The sequence below is a fragment of the Vanacampus margaritifer genome, chromosome 3 (genome assembly GCF_051991255.1).
Source record: "Vanacampus margaritifer isolate UIUO_Vmar chromosome 3, RoL_Vmar_1.0, whole genome shotgun sequence".
Lineage (NCBI taxonomy): Eukaryota > Metazoa > Chordata > Actinopteri > Syngnathiformes > Syngnathidae > Vanacampus > Vanacampus margaritifer.
In genome coordinates, this window is record NC_135434.1 from 25,300,847 (window position 1) to 25,320,203 (window position 19,357).

The following is a 19,357-nucleotide window of genomic DNA, read 5'->3' on the forward strand; positions in this document are numbered from 1 at the left end:
ACCTTGACATATGTCTTGAATGCACAGAGAAAGTTGCGGTGCTAAAGATGTCGGACGCCATGCTGAGAAGCATGCAAAGTACCAGGGAGACGAGAGGACCAGGTCACTGCTCTTAGAAGATTGGATTAGTTGATGTAAATAACCACCAGTACAGCTTTACATTAATTACCACTTGTTTCCTTCTGATGGCGGTAATGCCCAGTTAGTGGCATTTAAAGCCATGTTTTTCAGACCTGGTAGTAGACATGAGTATAAAGGACTGTGTAACCAAAAGAGTGCATCAAGTATAGAAGCTTATCTTGTCATCTGTAAGAACCATTTCCTGGGTTTACATGTAGGTGACCAAATTGACCATTAGATGTCACTATAGCATTGTGTCATACACCTATTAAAATAAGTAGGAAGTGTTAATAAAGTTGCAGGTGTGCATAGACAAAGGGAGCTCATACCGTTTTTCGAATTCACTATGTTGTTTGGTTTTAAAAGGATAGCACATATTTTGGAGCATTTTTGTTACACTTGGAAGAATGGTAACGTTTGCCCAGAAAAAAAAATTAACCTAATGACAAAGGCTTTAAATTGGATTTAGCCGCTACGTCATCACATCTAAAGATTCGCACCTGCCTGAAAAGTAGTGTTGGGAAAATGAAGCTGTATGAAGCACTTGCGATATTTTTTGACTCCTCTCGATGCCACTATCAGTTTACACACAGTAGGAAATGTATCAATTTTCATTGCACTAGCATTTATCTTTAAACAATGACCACCATAGAGGAGTAAAAAAAAACACACACACAAGTGCTTAATGAAGCTTCATTTTCCCATCACTACTGAAAAGGGGCAATGTCACAATGTCTATAGTGTAGAGTTTGTGCTGTGTGTGCTAGCTTGTAAATTAGGTGAGGACAAGCAGAATAGAAGATGGTGGATTGAAGGAAAAAATATGAAGAGAATTAATAATTAAGTTATTTGAATAATTAATTTCTTCTTTGGGTTTGTTTTCCACACTAGGGTGAGGACCTAATGGCATATTGTGAGTATAAACATTAAGTACAGTGTCATACTGTGTTTTAAAAAGATTTTTTGAGATCCAGGTGTTTTGGTATGTTCTGTATGTACATTCACGTCTTTGCTTGTTAAACCCACATACAACATTCAACAATTACTTCAGAATAACGAATGAGGTTGTTCTCTTGTAGCAACTTGCTTCTACGCGGCATCTTAATTCATCCACGTGTGTTTGCACGATATTGCTTGTCAAAGTTAAAGCAGAAGTTATATTGTGGTCAGAGAACTTGGTTGTACTTGTGAAAGCCTCGGCAGGGTGGAGCCCAGACAAAGCCACAGAACTTGAATTGGTGGTTGTCCCAATTACATGCAAATGCTAGACAAAGAACCCAAAATGGAGTAGTCCCTTTGTTTTGATCACCGGTCTCTAGTGCCTTCCGTATAGAAAAATAAATACAGTATCAAGTGTCTATGCTGGGGTGTCCCACCTATTATTTGATGTACTTTATAGGGGTGCCGTAAACTGAGTTACAAAACAGGAAGCTCTGAAACGGAACAAGATTCAAAGAAAACTGCTTTATGATTGGACTGAGGTAATAACAGGGCTGTGAGTGTCTGTCTCCGCCTCCGTATCTCAAGTATATAAAAATCAAGACAGACAACTTTGAGACAGCAAAGGAAGTCTGTCTCTACAAGTCATTTCTCCAGGAGCAATTTGTTGGATGCTGTTTGACAAGTAAGTGTCATGCTCTCATTAACACACTGACACTATCCTTTTTCAATATTTTGTGACATGTAGAAATTAGTGTGGTTTGATTTTGAACTGAATTCTTGTTTTTCAGCCTCACGACGTCAGACACAATGGCAGGTGAGCGCACTCCTCTTTAATTCCTGCAGCCGTGCAAGAGAGCTTCTTTTCTCAACACAAAGCTAATTTCTAATTTGATCATCAGATGCGAGCTTTAAACGGGAGTTCCTGGAAGCTCACAACGCCTACAGAGCACAGCACAACGCACCATCGATGACTCTGAACAGCGAGCTGAATGTGACGGCTCAGCGATGGGCGGATCGCTTGCTGGCTTTGGGTGTAGCACAGCACAGTGGAGGCGATGATGGAGAGAATATTTATTACAAATGGAGCTCGGTGCCCATTAAACTAACAGGTGTGTGTCCTGTTCAAAACACTAGAATAGTAATGTTCATGGGCCAATTGTATGATTGTATTTGTTTACACATGGTAGTTTTGCATGGAATTGTCATGTGAGAAATTTATCTTGTCCAGGGAAAGAAGCAGTAGATTCGTGGTATGATGAAGTTAAGAAATACAGCTGGAGCAGCCCAGGATTTAGTGGCAACACAGGTAATACAACTCAAAAATTGAGTTATAAGATGATATGATGATATGATATACTGTACTTACCGGATATACTTCTAAGATATTGCTTCCACATAAATCCATAATAAGCTACAAGTAAACATTATTGTGCATTTACTTTACATTGCAAATTTTTTTGCACCACCCAAAACCCACATGGCTCATTTAAACTTGCATGCCTAGACACTCAATGACCAATAACAAATTGTATCCTACCAGATTGTATAGGTGTACCTAACAAAGTTTTGGCGTAAAGTCCAATGTACAAAAAAAACAACCTAAACATTCATTCATGTGTTTCGGCTTACAGGTCATTTCACTCAGATTGTGTGGAAAGCAAGCACCCAACTGGGAGTGGGTATGGCCACGGATGGCAACAAGGTTTTTGTTGTTGGGCAGTATCGACCAGCTGGCAACATCAACATGAGCCACTACTTCAGGGAAAATGTCCTCCCACGAGGTAATTTATTAGTAACACCGATTATTGACCAAAATGTCAATTATGCTGGTATTTTTTAGCCCATAAAAAAAATCCCCCCCCCCAAAAAAAAAATCCCACAATTTGAATTTGAGGGGTTTCCAAGCAAAACTATGGTGGCTTTAAGGTGAAAAACACAGCAACAAAAAACTAAACAGCAGCAAATTGGGAAAAAAAAAACACAAAAACTGAACAAAACAACAAAAAGTTAAACAAAACAGCAAATGAAAAACCGCAGAAAACTACAAAAACAAATATGTAAACAAAACAACCAACGGCAAATGAGAAAAAAAACAATGGCATTAACTCACCAGAAGAGGTCAGTATGTGAAAGAGCTCAGTCTCCTCTGAGTGCACTAAAGCGCCACCCATCATCCGCGCCACGGCTTGGAAGCATAATGCATTTTCTGTTTTTTAGTGATCGGGACTGTCACACTGTAGCCAAGTCATATAAAAACAGTTTTTACTGTACAGAGTACACATACTGTATATTATGTTTTACAACAATACTTAACCATATTTATAATTTCATATGGGGATTTGGATGAAATAGTAAAGCTTGTGGTAAAAATGTACACAAAGATCATGCACACCTCGCCAGATCCATGAATGGCCACAAGCCCTGCCCTTCAATATATTCACATTCTTCTCATTCTTCTCGCCCATGTCCTCTTTCTGAAGCAACCTCACGTCCTTGACTCACACTCTATCCTTTTATTGTTTTAAAAAAAATGGTGCTGTACAACATATTGAGTTTTTTTAGTTGCTGTTGTGTTTTTCGATTTGCTATTGTGTTTAGTTAATTTTATTATCATTATTGTTATTATTATTGCACTTCAGAGCCACCATACAAAACAGAGTAATTCCTGCAGTACATACAATGAAAAGCAAAATTATTCTATTCATCCAATACACCGATGTGTCATATGGTTCTTAAGGTGAAACTGCCGATGAATTGAACTGATCTCTTGCCCTTTTCATTAATACAGAATAATATGTAGGATACCTATTTGCAACTTTGCACAAAGGCGGTAAGTGTTGCTTCATAGCCAGTACTGATTAAAAGCAATACTACTACTACTACTAATAATAATAATAATAATAATAATAATAATAAGAACAATAAAATTAAAATCCGAATATTGAAACTTTTTTTTTAAGTCATATATGACCATCATTGGATTTAACATTAGGTTTAATACTAAAATACTATACTTGAATAATATTTGTAGTGTATTTTACAGCATAAAGGATTTGCATTTTACAGCTGGTGGAGAACTTAGTGACCGAGGATCCAGTGGCGGAGGACCCAGTGGGGCTGAAGAGAAACCAAAGTAATAATAAGGATTTCAAACTAATGCTTGTACAACTGTGTATAAAGACATGTTGTGTGTTGCTTATAATGTGTATTGAAAATATACAGATTTATGAACGTTATTTTAATTGTATTCGTTTATTCAACAGGGACAATGCAATCCGACATAACTACTAGTAAGCTTGCAGCGGATGTTGAGCAAATAGAGTTTAGCACATGCTAATTTACAACCCCTGTCCCTGGTTGAGCTTTTACAATTGATTCACAATCTAAAACACAAAAATACAAAGCAAATTACAGTAAGTCTACGCTTTGGAGGCAGAAATAGATCAGCTATAGAACAAACTATATATAGAGTTTTTTGTGAAAAACGTTCTATATCCCCATTTATTCAACAATTTTGTGGTGGTAATTGTGAGAATAATTTATTTTCATATTGTTGTATTACAATTGTTTCCAATTGCTAAAACACTAAAATGACATGCATACGCACTATTATTTAACTGATAGAGAGCAAATCTTTTCTCAAGTCTCGAAAACTCTCAATACATTTATAAATACCAAAACAGACAACATTGAGACAGCAAAGGAAGTCAATCTTTATAAGTCATTTCTGCAGAGTATATCTGAGTTTCCGGTATTTCCTGTGTGACATCAAAGTGTCATGCTCTTGTCAGGGACTTGTCTTGTCACCAGATTATGATTAACACACTGACACTATCCCATCTTCCTCCAATATGTTTGTTTAAAAATAGCAATGTGGTTTGATTTCGTACTGAATTCTTGTTTTTCAGCCTCACGTCAGACACAATGGCAGGTGAGTGCACTCTTCTTTCCAGATTAATTCCTGCAACCATGCCAGCCGCGGCAAGAGAGCTTCTTTTCGCAACACAAAGCTCATTTCTAATTTGATTATCAGATGCGAGCTTTCAACGGGAGTTCCTGGAAGCTCACAACGCCTACAGAGCACAGCACAACGCACCATCGATGACTCTGAACAGTGAGCTGAATGCGGCGGCTCAGCGATGGGCGGATCGCTTGCTGGCTTCGGGTGTAGCACAGCACAGTGGCAGCGATGATGGAGAGAATATTTATTACAAGTGGAGCTCAGTGCCCATTAAGCTAACAGGTGTGTTTCCAGTATGAATCACTATAATAGGTATTACGCAAGATTTAAGCATGTTTTTCTTATTACTTCACATTAACCTATACTACTACTTTACGATAGCTGATAATGCAAATTGCTACACATTAATGGATCAATTTTATTATTCTGCTTCTTTACACGTTTGCATGGAATTGTCATGTGAGAAATTTGTCTTGTCTAGGGGAAGAAGCAGTAGATTCGTGGTATGGTGAAGTTAAGAAATACAGCTGGAGCAACCCAGGATTTAGTGGCAGCACAGGTAATATAACACAATTGGAGCTGGATAATATACTTTTAAGATATACTTATAAGATTTTGCTTCCACAAAAATCCAAAAAAAGCCACAAGTAAACAACATAATGTTGTTCTTTTGTGCAAGTTCCGTACATTGCAAATGTTTTAGCATCGCGCAAAACCCAGACGGCTCATTTAAACTCGCAGGCCTAGATACTCAATGACCTACAGCCTAATGAGATCCATTGCAATAGGCTCATACTTACTATGAAGCATTACTTTAATAGCATGTTATTTGTTGTGATTATGTTTGTGGACTTTTGTCAGATGAGAAGAGCAAGTAGGATGCAGTGTGGGTGTGTGTGCGAGCGTGCGTATAATAAAAACACAGTTAGTGTCTGCTGACTCAGCATGATCATGTTCATAGAGGGAGTTTTTTAACTACAGTATCTCTTTTTCAAATTGTACCATACCAGATTGCATAGGAGGTGTGACTAGCAAAGCTTTGGTGTAATGTCCAAGGTACAGAAAGAAACAGCTAAAAATTCCTGCTTGTGTTTTGTTTTACAGGTCATTTTACTCAGGTTGTGTGGAAAGCAAGCACCCAACTGGGAGTGGGTATGGCCACGGATGGCAACAAGGTTTTTGTTGTTGGGCAGTATCGACCAGCTGGCAACATCAGCATGAGCCACTACTTCAGGGAAAATGTCCTCCCACAAGGTTATTCATTAGTAATTTAGATTATCACTCAAAATGTCATTTACGATGCTATTTTTTTCTCCAAAAAATTCCCACTACTTAAATATTAGGTCTTTACAAGCAAAACTACGGAGGCTTAAAAGGCAAAACAAAGCAACAAAAATCTAAAAAGAAACACGAAAAAAAAATAATGAAACAAACAGCAAGAAGCTAAACAGAAAATCTAAATAACACGTAAACAAATAAACAAAACAAAACAAAAAACTTATCCCAAATGCAAATGAAAAAAACACAACAACATTAATTTACCAGAAGAGGTCAGTATGTGGGGAATTTCAAACTCATCTCATGATTGGATAAAAGCCCCTTTCATAACGCACGCTGTCGCCTTGGAAGCGATGTGCACTGACAACTGATAACTCATTTTCTGATTTTAAGTGATCAGCTCCATCAGAAATCTATGCAGCCCTAGCATTTTATTTGACATTCTAAAATATATTTATATATTTTTTTCTCAACACCCCTATGTATCGGTCAAGCCCGAGGAGAGAAAAAAATCCTGGAGCAGTGTCTACTTCCAGTAGGAAAATGTGACTCGCTGTGGCAAATTGAGGACTCGGGTGCATAGATGAGTTGGTCGCCTAGGCAGATATTTTATTAAACAAAAAACTCCTTGTTTTGAGGGAAAAGCAATGGCTATAAAACATTAAACTCAAGGTGCTCCAAATGGGAGGATAACTAACCTAGGAACAAAGAAAGCCACTCCTAAAATGAAACACTTTGGCACAAAACAAGGGAGACCCAGACTATTTCACCTGAGGGTGATGGGAAACAGGTGAACACACTTGTGTGTGTGTGTGTGTGTGTGTGTGTGTGTGTGTGTGTGTGTGTGTGTGTGTGTGTGTGTGTGTGTGTGTGTGTGCGTGTGTGTGCGTGTGTGTGTGTGTGTCTACAATTAGAAAAAAATAACTTGCCCCATGTCACATATCACGTGACTACCGTACCAGCCATGACGCAGTGGCACATAACTCTACACCTATTTATAACAATATATTGTGAATAAAAAAAATGTTAAAATGTTTTTTATTTCCTTTGTTGTACATATTTTCAACTAAAACATTATTTCCGCAGTAAATAGTTAATGTATTGCATTGATTCTCGCACTATAGCGCTCTTGCTCACACCATTTTGTTTCCATACTCACAATGAATTGTGGTCGACATGAACTGGTTGAGTGAGCAACTTTTCAAAGTGCATTTGGTCATTTTGAGTGCACTAATTTTTTTCTGTTGGACATTCGGACACCCCTACAAAATAGTGTGACCCCATACTAGTGCACCATATAGGGAGTAGTGTGCACATTCGGACACAGCCATTGTATTTAGTCATTTATAAATGTGTTTTGGGGATTTGCTGTTGCAATTATTATTATTATTATTATTATTATTATTATTATTATACTTGGTTATTTTTTATATTAGCTGTTGTATTTTTTGTTTTTTGTGTTAATGAAAATTATATTTAATAACAACAACAATAATAATAATAACAACAACAACAGAACATTTTTTTACAACCATACAAAACTATATCATGATTATTAGGGCAAACTTGCAACTGAACTGAATGTGTCTCTTGCCTTTTTCATTAATACAGTAGGCTCTAATATGCAGGATACCCATGTTCAACTCTACAATATGGTTTGAAGAATAGGCGATAAGTGGTGGTGCTAATATGTAGCGCGATTTTTTTCCAACTATAAATCATTGAGTTTTTAAGTCATACAGAAACTTCACTGGACTTACTAAAATACCTCAGTAATATTTATAATGTATTTTACAGCATAACGGATTTGCATTTTACAGTTGGTGGAGGACCCAGTGGTGAAGGACCCAGTGGTGGAGGACCTAGAGGGGGAGAACCCAGTGAGGCAGGAGAGAAACCAAAGTATTCTTACACACCATTTGAGAAATGCTGAAACATCTTGTTGTAACTGTACATGAATTTGGCTTAATAAGGATTCCAAACGAATGCTTGTACAACTGTATATAAAGAGATGTTGTGTGGTGCTGATAATGTGGATTGAAAATATATTTACTGACATTACAGTTAAAAAGACTTGAACAACCAGTATAGTAAGGGCACCCACATGTTCACCTTTCGACACCCGTGGACTCACCCATTCGCATTTGGGGAAAAAAAAGTTTAAACACTATTTTAAAAGTGATTTATTAAAACACCTTTTTTCCCTTTTACCCTCATTTATTCAATAATTTTGAGGGGTTAATTAATTGTGTGGATAAGTAATTCTCATTTTTCTGTATTACTGTTTTTCCCCCAATTGCTAAAACAATCAAATGACTTCCATAACACAGTTATTTAAACTGAGAGCAAAATCTCAAGTCTCAAAATCTCTGAATACATTAATAAATATCAAGACAGACGACTCAAAGCCAGCAAAGAAAGACAATCTTTACAAGTCATTTCTCCACAAGTAATTTGAGTTAGCTCCTGTTTTTAATGTGTCATGTTCTAGTCACCAGATTATGATTAACACACTGACACAATCCCTTGTGATATGTAAAAACTGCAATGTGGTTTGATTTTGAACTGAATTCTTGTTTTCCAGCCTCACGACGTCAGACACAATGGCAGGTGAGTGCACTCTTCTTTCAGGAATATTTCCTGCAGCCATGCCAGCCTCGGCAAGATAGCGTCTTTTATCATTACAAAGCTCATTTCTAATTTGATCATCAGATGAAAGCTTTGAACGGGAGTTCCTGGAAGCTCACAACGCCTACAGAGCACAGCACAACGCACCATCGATGACTCTGAACAGCGAGCTGAATGCGGCGGCTCAGCAATGGGCGGATCGCTTGCTGGCTTTGGGTGTAGCAAAGCACAGTGTCAGCGATGATGGCGAGAATATTTATTATAAATGGAGCTCGGTGCCCATTAAACCAAAAGGTGTTTTTCCAGTTTGAAGCACTATAATAGGTGTTACACTAGATTTAAGCACGTTTTTCTTATTACTTCACATTAACCACAAATTATTTCACATTATTGGGTTAATTGTCTGATGCTATTTGTTTCTCTGCCATATGTACATGTTTGCATGGAATGTCATGTGAGAAAGTTTGTCTTGTCTAGGGAAAGAAGCAGTAGATTCGTGGTATGATGAAATTAAGAAATACAGCTGGAGCAACCCAGGATTTAGTAGCAACACAGGTAATACAACAAAATTGGAGCTACTGTGAGAAATACATTGAAAAGATCTTGCTTCCACAAGAAGCCACAAGTAAACATGTTGTTCTTTGTGCATGTACTGCAGATTGCAACTGTTTTAGCATCATGCAAAATCCAGAAGGGTCATTTAAACTCACATGCCCGACACTTAATGGCCAACAGTCCATTGATATCCATTGCAACAATGTGTCATACCTAATATCAAGTATTACTTTCAGTTTTTTATGATTGCATAAACACAAAAAAAATAAAATAATACATAATTATCAACACCCTACACTCAAGGAGCAAAACGTTGAACCAGAAAAACAGCCTAAATATTCATTCATGTATTTCGTTTTACAGGTCATTTTACTCAGGTTGTGTGGAAAGCAAGCACCCAACTGGGAGTGGGTATGGCCACGGATGGCAACAAGGTTTTTGTTGTTGGGCAGTATCGACCAGCTGGCAACATGAGCCACTACTTCAGGGAAAACGTCCTCCCACAAGGTAATTCATTAGTAACACCGATTATTGACCAAAATGTCATTTACGTTGGTATTTTTTCACACAGACAAAAATCACACTACTTAAATATTAGGGCTTGACAAGCAAAACTACATGAGGCTTGAATTGTAAAAGCAAAGCAACAAAAATCTGAAAGGAAAAAAAAATGAAAAAACAGCAAAAAGATAAACATAAAAGCAGATTTTAAAAAAACACAAAAACAAATAAACCAAATTACAAAAAGCTCATCACTGTCAGGTATGGGTGGATTCCAGAAACGCGGACAACAAAGAGGTTTATTACAAAAAATATTTTTTACAAAGCACACAACGGGTAAAGTTCAACAGAAAACGCTTGCAAGCAGCAAGGAGAAACATACTAACAAAAAGTGCACGAATGAATCGTGGAAGTAACAGCAACAAAAAGTAGTGATGGCAAAATCGAAACTGTGTTTTGGTATGTACCGAAACCCAGACGGAGCGTGTAATTGGAAACACGTTCCAAAATCTGGCTCAGAATCACGATGTCACGTGACTGGTGCATTTTGCGTTCCATTACACCCCCAAATGTTCCCAAACGTCACACTTATTGTTTCAGCAAGTGAACATTGATCATGTTATCCCTTTTCTAAAATTAAAATCCTGCCATTACACTATATGAAAATATATCCAACCTAAGTATACTTTGGGAAATTGTCCTGGCTGCTAAATCATAACCCTACATGATAAAATGTCAATAGATTTTAGAGGTGGTGTTTAGCTCAGTGGTAAACCATCTACACAATGTACTGAGGTTAATCCAATATGCAGGCGACCTTAGTTTAATTCCTGTTACGGGAAGTCATTTTTGCAGGTCACTCTTTTCCTCTCTAATGCTTCCTGTCGAAAATTAAGCTGTCCTAATGTACAAGTTCTTGAGTAAATGTGATAGTAATGTGGGTCTCATCATCAAAGCATTTAAGTCGTTAAGTTATGTTGCTAAGTTGTGGTCTATTTAAAAGGCAAAATTCAAAACAAACCAAGAATCAGCAGCAAAAAGCTAATTTGTAGGCTACTTCTATACATTTTGAGGGGGTGTTTCACTCTCCCATGTTCTCTCTTTTATGGCGTCCATGCCGATTGCCAGTTGTGTAAATTAGGTGATCTGGGGAGTCGGCAACACTTCTCTAATCTACTGTTTGAATGTGATATTTTACAATTACCCACCTGATGTCGCTATGGCGAGATGTATCAAACGTTCAAAAAGATTGATTATTTTTCTGAATCAATTGTTCCAAAAATTCGATTGTTTCAATGTTCCATTTCTGTCATCCCTAACAAAAAGAACTTGCACAAAAAGAGGCAAGAAACAGAAACTCAAAAATCACAATGATACTTACAAAATACAAGGCAAGACGACAAAACTGAAAATAACAGCATATACAATGAAAAGCCAGAACCTTATTAATTGTATCTAACCAATACATAACACATCATGTAATTTGGGTGAACTTGCAGCTAAATTGTGTAATTTCGCTGGTCGCGCCGAAACCTCACGTCACAATTTGGTAAATCTCAGATTTTTATCAAATATCGATACTTTTGGCCAGTCCACATGTGTTGGTGTCATTTTTACAAACTGTTGACCAATCTAAGGTGTTGAAAATGGCTTGCTCTCTTTGCTGATGCAATGTTAATTAATGGTTGAAGAAACGTGCCTTTTTGGGGGTCTCCTGAAAAGTGCAGATTTTGGAGGTACAAGGTTTGCCCCAAGGCCAGCGATATGCAGGATACCTATTTGCAACTATCCACAATAACAAATGTGGTTTGAAGAGTAGGCAGTAAGTGGTAGCACTAATTTAAAACGACTAGACCATGGTATTTTAAGCCCTTCCACAGTTAACTATAGGCATATAATGATAAAATCTTACCTTTGACACAATGGTGATGTAATTTTTTATTAAATATGAGTTATTTCGGTAGCTATTTTTCTTACCCGGAAGTAAAACGCTCGGTTCAGTAAAACCCCACCTCTCCCCCTGTGGCTGCTGCGCCCCTCTCATAACGTCTATTTATTTCTATCTATCTACAGTATTTATGCTGCATTGCGCAATGCCCACGAAACATACAGATAGGTTTTAAGACGATTTTTAAAATGGACTTTAAATTTCACGGTTGCTAGATCTCTGCGTTTGGTCATGCAAGCCATCAATTCTTGAATAAACATTAGAAACCAAACGGGTCCTTGCCGCAAGAAATCGTGGAAGAGGAGGGGAGCACAGAGGTTAGAGGAAAGAAGGAGGAGAGAGAAAAAAAGCACCACAGCAGGTCACGAATCCGCACTCAATCGCTTATGGGGCAAGCGCACTATCCACTGTGACTACACCATTCATTATTTTAAATTCTTTGGCGCAGATGTTTTACTTGGTAGTTTACACCAGTGTCAGCCATTGGATTTTAAAATAGCCAATTGTCGTTTCATTGCACTTTGGCAAGAATAATTGATTGCTTTGAATTCATTTGAACGTTTGAATGTTTATTGATAAAGGCTACTTTTGTTATTATCCCATGGAGGAAGGTCTCAGAGAAAGTGGGCGTGCGTTTCGTCCGCAGAGGCGGTGCGGGGCGCAAGCAATGACGTCAAACTCGTTTTCTCAGGTTGGGAGGGGCTGGTGCTTGGAAGGCAGAATAACCTAGAATTTGTCATACAGGGGCGAATGGAGGAAAACAAAACTGTGGTCATGTTTTTGGTGAGGAATTAGCATTTTAACATGGCTAAAAGCTCCAGAAAGTTGATTTTTCATGTTGCAGTCTCTTTAAATAACTTTTTTTCCAATTATGAATCATTGAATTTTTAAATCACACAGAGCCTTCACTGGACTTAGCATTATGTTTAAGGCAAAACTACCTCAATAGTATTCAGAGTGCATTTTACAGCATAAATGGTTTTCATTTTACAGGTGGAGGACCCAGTGGTGAAGTACTCAGTGGTGGAGGACACGATGGGGCAGAAGAGTACTCATCTTCTTGCAGACCATTTTAGAAAACCATGCAGGAGCATCTTGTAGTACTGTACTGCAGCTGAATATGAAGTTGACTCAATAAGGATTCCAAACTGAGTTTTCTTAACTGCTTTTGTGGAGAAAAAAAACATCAGCTATCCCGATTTTTTCAATATGTTTAGGGTGGTGATTGCATGAATAGTGTTTCTCATTTTTGTTTTAACTCAATATTTTCTGGTATAAAACTGTTTCACACAGAGCAGTAAAATGACAAATGGTTTACTAACATACAACATATGTTCAATGAATAACAATAATAATAATAATAATAATAATAATAATAATACATTTATCAACGCCTTTCATGACACCTAAGGACACTTTACAGCATAGGTGTCAAACTCCGGTCCTTGGGGGCCACACGCTTGCAGGTTTTGGAGGTTTCCATCTTCCAACACAAGCTGATTCCAATCAACAGGATCGTTATCAGGCTTATGCAGAGCTTGCTGATGAGCTGATCATATATCAGCTGTGTTGGAGAAGGGAAACATCCAAAACCTGCAGGACTGTGGCCCCCCAGGACCGGAATTTGACACCTATGCTTTAAAGAGCAGACTAAACTAAGCATTATGTTCCATTTTTTAATGTGATGTTCAGAAGTGGGGGTTCACTGACTAGATGAGTCACCTAAATGTTTGGCATATTCTAGGAAGTGATCAGCAAACCTCTCTAAAACCTTGCACCGTTTTTTTTTAAACAACAGCGACCCCACGGCTAACAATAAATATATTGCCATGTATGTTCTTTGTTACTCTTACACCATGCAGAGCAACACGACACACATAAGATAGTTTTCCCGCAACGTCATGCGCCACCATGTTGGATGTCAATGCCTTGCCCGATCACAACCGCCCGCATGTTAGACATACTGTACAAATACTGATCGGAAACTATATTATAGTTTGTTCTGTACTACTATCATTTCTGAACCCATTCAAATAGATTAACATTTGAATACAAGGTTGTACGACACTCATGCCGGTAATTTCTTTTCTATGTACTGCTTTTTTGCTGGGAAATTGTGGGAATAGGGAAAGCCAAGCGATTAACGAGGGCCTGTCAGTTGTCATAGCTATGCCTTTCAGTGGTTGGTAGCAAGATATATTATCCTGATGATTAGGGATGTTTGATACCTTTTTTTTTAGACCGATACGATACTCAAATCTTCAGTATTCACCGATACCAAGTGCCGATACCATTACTACTTATGATACATAAAATTTCCAAAAAAAACAAACAATGACAGATATTTTTTTTAAAGACCTATATATCCCAATAATAGCAAATTTCCTTAAAATTGGTTGAAATGAATGGCAATTATATTTTTTCAATTTGCTCATAAAAGTCATTTTGCATAGAGCACACAATAAAATGAATAACATTTTTTTTTTTTTTTAAAGATTAATAAAATTAAACAAATAATCCAGTGGCAGGAAAAAAAAGTCTTAATCGAAAAATATATAATTCAGTAATATCTACCATGTTAGGAATTCCTCAAGCTGTTTAGTGCGTGATGTTTAATTACTTTTTATTTTGAAATCCATGCTTTTAATTTGGATGGATGCTCTGTATTTCCGTTTCCTGTTTTACGTTCTCCGTTCGTCATTCATCACACAGCACTGCAGTAGTCAATGACGATATACTATATAATATACACAAAAGGTATGTCTGCACTGATCCGAGCTAATTAAATGGTTGAGTACAACTGAGGACTTATGTGCTCTCTTACCGGAGCCCCCTGTGGCGGTCAATAAATGCAATATAACCATTTAGGCCTTTAGTTCCTGACGAAAAAACGGCCACAAGAGTGGGGCCGATACCAGTATTGATATCCGTCGCGAGTACCGATACCGTGAAATGAGACCTGGTATCGACCCGATACCAGGTCTCGCCCATCCCTAACTGATTCCACCTGCATTGAATTACAAATAATTTACTATTGACAATGAACTGGCGGAGCTGTACTGAGGCAACGGTGAGCACGACATTAATACCTCTGTTGCAATTTGTGCTCCAAAGCATAAACTGTCTGTGCCATGGGCCTTAGTCAACCTACTACAGCATAATCAACAAATATAAGACAATTCATATTATGGGAGCCTGTATAATGTGCGCCGCAATGGCAGGGCATGTGTACAACAAGTGAGCTGCAGTGTGCTGTGTAAAAAAGGCTGGCCGAAAGAGTGTCACATCATATAAAATTTCATTGAGGGCCACCAAAATCCTAGGGCCAGGCCTGATATTATGCATGTATGAACAGGTTATTTTTGTTGGTGGTCAATAGATATATGGGCACATTTATTTTAAAAAGCAAGATTGAGATCATGCCATGTGTATTAAATTACAAATTTCTTCTGACAGTCTCATCTATTTGCCATTTGTTGTCTTATTATGCTCTATAGCAGAGTTTGCCATTATTGTATCTGATTAAACATTATTTTAGTAAGTATTTTTAATGTATCGAGTGTATTACATATTTTGTATATGATCTCAAAAGATTGGGCAGATGTTCTTGAAGTTCTTGAAGTGTCCAGTGAATCACATTTAGCATCATTACAATCTCTGGTGATAGTGACAATCATTATAATTGCCCATTTAATGACACTTCTATGTTTGTATTTTTCAAGATTATATCTGCCATTTCTCTCGTGTGTTGAAACCTCTGCATAGTGACACTACAACATACCGTTAGGTGGCAGCAGAGAACAGAGAAAGCATCCTGCATAATGCACACTGAATGTGGTACAATAGAATGTTCTCAGTAGCAATGCAAAAAAAGAAAATCCCCTAGAATCCATGAAAGTGTGCCGTTATATACTACAATAACAATGAAAATTATTAATTTTTCTTTTTTTTCAACTCCACCTGTTGAGAGTTTTTACTTTCTGGACCTGGATTCCACAACCCTGTGCACGAGTGCTCGGTTTAGCTTTGTGTTCAGTCTGCGCAGTCACAAAATGTTTGATACGTCATCTTTAATTTCTTTAGTATTATCTCAAAAAACAAAAATATTCACGCTTTTGGAGGCCCCACAGCCAGCCGCTTCTCTCTTCTGCCACGTCTTGATTTGTATCAAATGAATTGACTGACAGTGACAGGGAAGGTATTATTACAAATACAGCCTACAATAATTTAAATAGAGCGGTACAACAGTAGATTGCCTTGCTATGCATGTGGTTTCGGTGCAGATTGGCTATTGAAATTGAACTCAACGTGACCGTGACAATGGCAGTAAATACAGTACTTGGAGGCATGTTGGCATGACATCACTGATGGTTGACTGGTGTAACCTGAGGGCCTGACATTTTGTTCTACAGTCATGACTTTTTGTGAGATTAGATTTTGTGGTGGTAGTGGTTGGGGGGTCAGGATGTTAATGTAGGTTGTCTTTGTAGGTTACCTACTCTTTCTATTATTGTCTAGAGAGGGCTTTTTCTAGTTTTTTTTTTTTCATGGAATGCAGAGGAACATAAAGTGAATGACAAAGTTGAAGCCAAAAGCCCTTAAAGGGGCATGTGTACAATTTTTATTTATTTCAATATGCAAATAAATATATCACATCAATGTACTTGTTTTTGTTTACATGCTGTTTCGCCGCCATATTTCTGCTACGGACATCTTAAAGGTAAGAACTTGGCAAACAAAGTAGTTGGTGGTAGGCTTTGCGAAGTGTGGTCTCAGGCACTGTAGTGCACATGCTTCAAACTTAGGTCGTTGCATTCTGGTAGTTTAACACGACACTGAATTCTACACACTGTCCCGTTGATGAAAAGTGACAAGTGTTCACTGCTGACAATTGGACCTAATTATAGCATTTTTCCTCAAAGCATAGTCAGGGCCAACAATCGTAAATATGAAACCTGGTCAACAGAGTTTGGCCAAGCAATAGTGTGTGTTGTGATATGGAACTGAACAATAGCCACTTAATAGTAGGAAGTTCTCAGCCCCTTAATCAATTGTGACTCTTTCATGCACAATGCCGCCGCTATCAGGTCAGTCTTGGTACTTGGTACTATCGGGCGTCCAATTTAGGGAAGGTGACTCACCATTGTGGCGCGATCAATGTGTGCGCTTGGTTGTGTTAGTCATCTAAAGCAGAGGCAACATTTGTCGATCAGGGGCCGACATATTCCTGATGCGAAACTAATCAACAAGGGGTGAGGGGTGGATGGGAGTGCCAATGTATGAGCAGTTTGGGAGTGTGGGCTGAACACTAAACACCCTGCACAGGACAATCCCCCTTTCAGACATCTGAGCATACTTGCAAATGCTCAAATTGGGCCAAATTTTTTGGGGTATTAAATGGGAATTTGTCAATGGGACCAGTGTATATCTTGCCCAAATGAGAATATTGTCTTCCAATTTGTGCCACTTGGGAGACGTTTTCAACAAGTACGGTAGTATGAGCAGATGTTGAACTCGGCCCTCCCCCCGTATCATGACAAAGTATCATTTTGTGCAACATGATACCCGGATCTTCCTGCTGCCTGAATGGATGCATTGTGGACTTCTTCAGCACCAGGCTGAGCATCACGCTCCTTTATGTTGCAGATTTTTATATATAGCTTGGTGACTGGCCAAACTACTAAATGGGACTACCACATCAAGGTCTTGCAAAGAGATTAAATTACACGTTAAGTACAGGAGGCAGGAGGAACAGTAAAATCTCTATAGAAATCTGTTACAGACTAGGTAACATGTAACATATCTAGATCTTTCGTTGAATATTTGGCCAAGAAAATACATGTCTTGTCAAACAACCATCTATCAGTACATTAGCACGCAAAAAAAAAAAAACTCCTATTGGCTATTACAACCATTCATTTTCTTTTGCTTATGCGGTTTGTGGTTGCGGGGGCAGCGGTGTCATTAGATTGACATATCATGTCAACATCCAATTTGTCACCTCTGAACTGTGAAGCAGTCATGCTAACCAGCCATGTGAACTACACTTTGTTCAATTGTTTGTTTCTGGTATAAAAGTTGACTCTGCCTCCAATTTTTCATAAATGTTAAAATAGTCAAGTACAACACTTTCTAAACAATTTTTACAATACCAACATCGATAATGGATCCCCAGAAAACTTAAAAGCTTCTAGGATCAATGGAAAAACTCAAACCCCTCCACAAAAAAAACTGTTGAACAGGGGTGTGTAGACTTTTTATATCCACTTTATATACATATTGTATGTTTAAAAATAATTCACCTCAAAGCGGCTCAAGTTTCAAATATTAAACATTGATATACCAAAGCACTAAAATTCTTAATCATTGAATCCGTGTGTTAAAATGTTTTTGTTTTTTTTACCCATTGCGTTTACAGCCATCCGGTAAGAACTGTAAGGGTAATTCCAACAGGTCAAAAATAAATGTGACAGCTTTAACAACGAATAAAGAACTTACATTCCATCAGTAAAGATAGCAGTTTGAGAACCAGGATTTACATTAATGAAATTATGTGCAATTTACATTAACAGACAAATATCCCATTATTAATTAGGATTCCACAGGGTTGCTGCCATGTATAGAATTGCTGCAATGAAGACCATCGTGTCTCAATGGGACATGACTAGGCTTGATCTCAGGGGTGCATGTCTCCACACATCATCCAGGAGCCATCTATACTGTCATGACACTGAGAATCCTATCGGAAAAAAATAAAACACACTTATGACATGAGAAATCTCCATAAATTACTTTATTTCATTGAATCAAACCTGTTTTCAAAACTCTTTAAATAAAACATCTGAAAATAAAATAAATATCACAATTAAGATAACTTCACTGTTAATAACTACCGGTTGCAAAGAAGCCTCTTCTAACTGACCTGGTTAGAAATTAATTTTCAACGTAAACTCCTTGCTCTGGAATTTACACTTCTTTCATTGATTCTTTAGCTCTGTTTCGTTATATGGTGGTGATGGATGTGAACTAGTGATGCAAGCAGTGTGTCCCATTTAACAAGGCTTGACAGACTTCTGAGGCATTTCAGAACGTGTGGCCTCTTTCGATTGGAGAGGCTGGGCTCGGAGGAGGATGCAGACCATGATTTGGGACACAGTCCGACGAGGGTGGGGAGATTGGGGTGGTTGGGTGGGGGGGTCTGATATGACCTATTGGCATGGCAATACAAACCTTGACTAGAATTACTTAAACAAAACCAAAAAGTGAGCACACTATATGGGTATCATTGTAGCACATCTTATTTAAACGTCTATTCATCTTCTTTCTTTCCCACGTGAACTATTGTGTTTTTCATCTTATTTTACAATGCATCAGGTTTAGGTGTAACCTGTATTCAACTCAAAAGTATCTCTGACATCATGACA

At 37.9% G+C, this 19,357-nt stretch overlaps 2 protein-coding genes across 2 annotated transcripts in view; one reads left to right on the top strand and one right to left on the bottom strand.

Annotated features, from left to right (window-relative positions):
* Positions 1–1,676: 1,676 nt before the first annotated feature.
* On the top strand, positions 1,677–13,476 carry glipr2 (GLI pathogenesis-related 2). The gene is made up of 16 exons (XM_077561019.1): positions 1,677–1,744; positions 1,851–1,876; positions 1,962–2,171; positions 2,291–2,368; positions 2,694–2,843; positions 4,129–4,195; positions 4,971–4,993; positions 5,096–5,305; positions 5,505–5,582; positions 6,128–6,277; positions 8,122–8,203; positions 8,886–8,911; positions 9,014–9,223; positions 9,407–9,484; positions 9,848–9,991; positions 12,927–13,476. The coding sequence occupies exons 1-16, from the start codon at positions 1,731–1,733 to the stop codon at positions 13,007–13,009; spliced, it is 1,629 nt and encodes a 542-aa protein (XP_077417145.1). The 5' UTR covers positions 1,677–1,730; the 3' UTR covers positions 13,010–13,476.
* Positions 13,477–16,531: 3,055 nt separating this feature from the next.
* The window catches only part of LOC144048458 (uncharacterized), a 22,357-nt gene continuing 19,531 nt past the window's right edge, over positions 16,532–19,357 (bottom strand). The window contains exon 12 of the mRNA XM_077560455.1: positions 16,532–18,672. Within this exon, the coding sequence (XP_077416581.1) occupies positions 18,656–18,672 (17 nt within the window). The 3' untranslated portion in view covers positions 16,532–18,655. The remainder of the gene's footprint in view (positions 18,673–19,357) is intronic.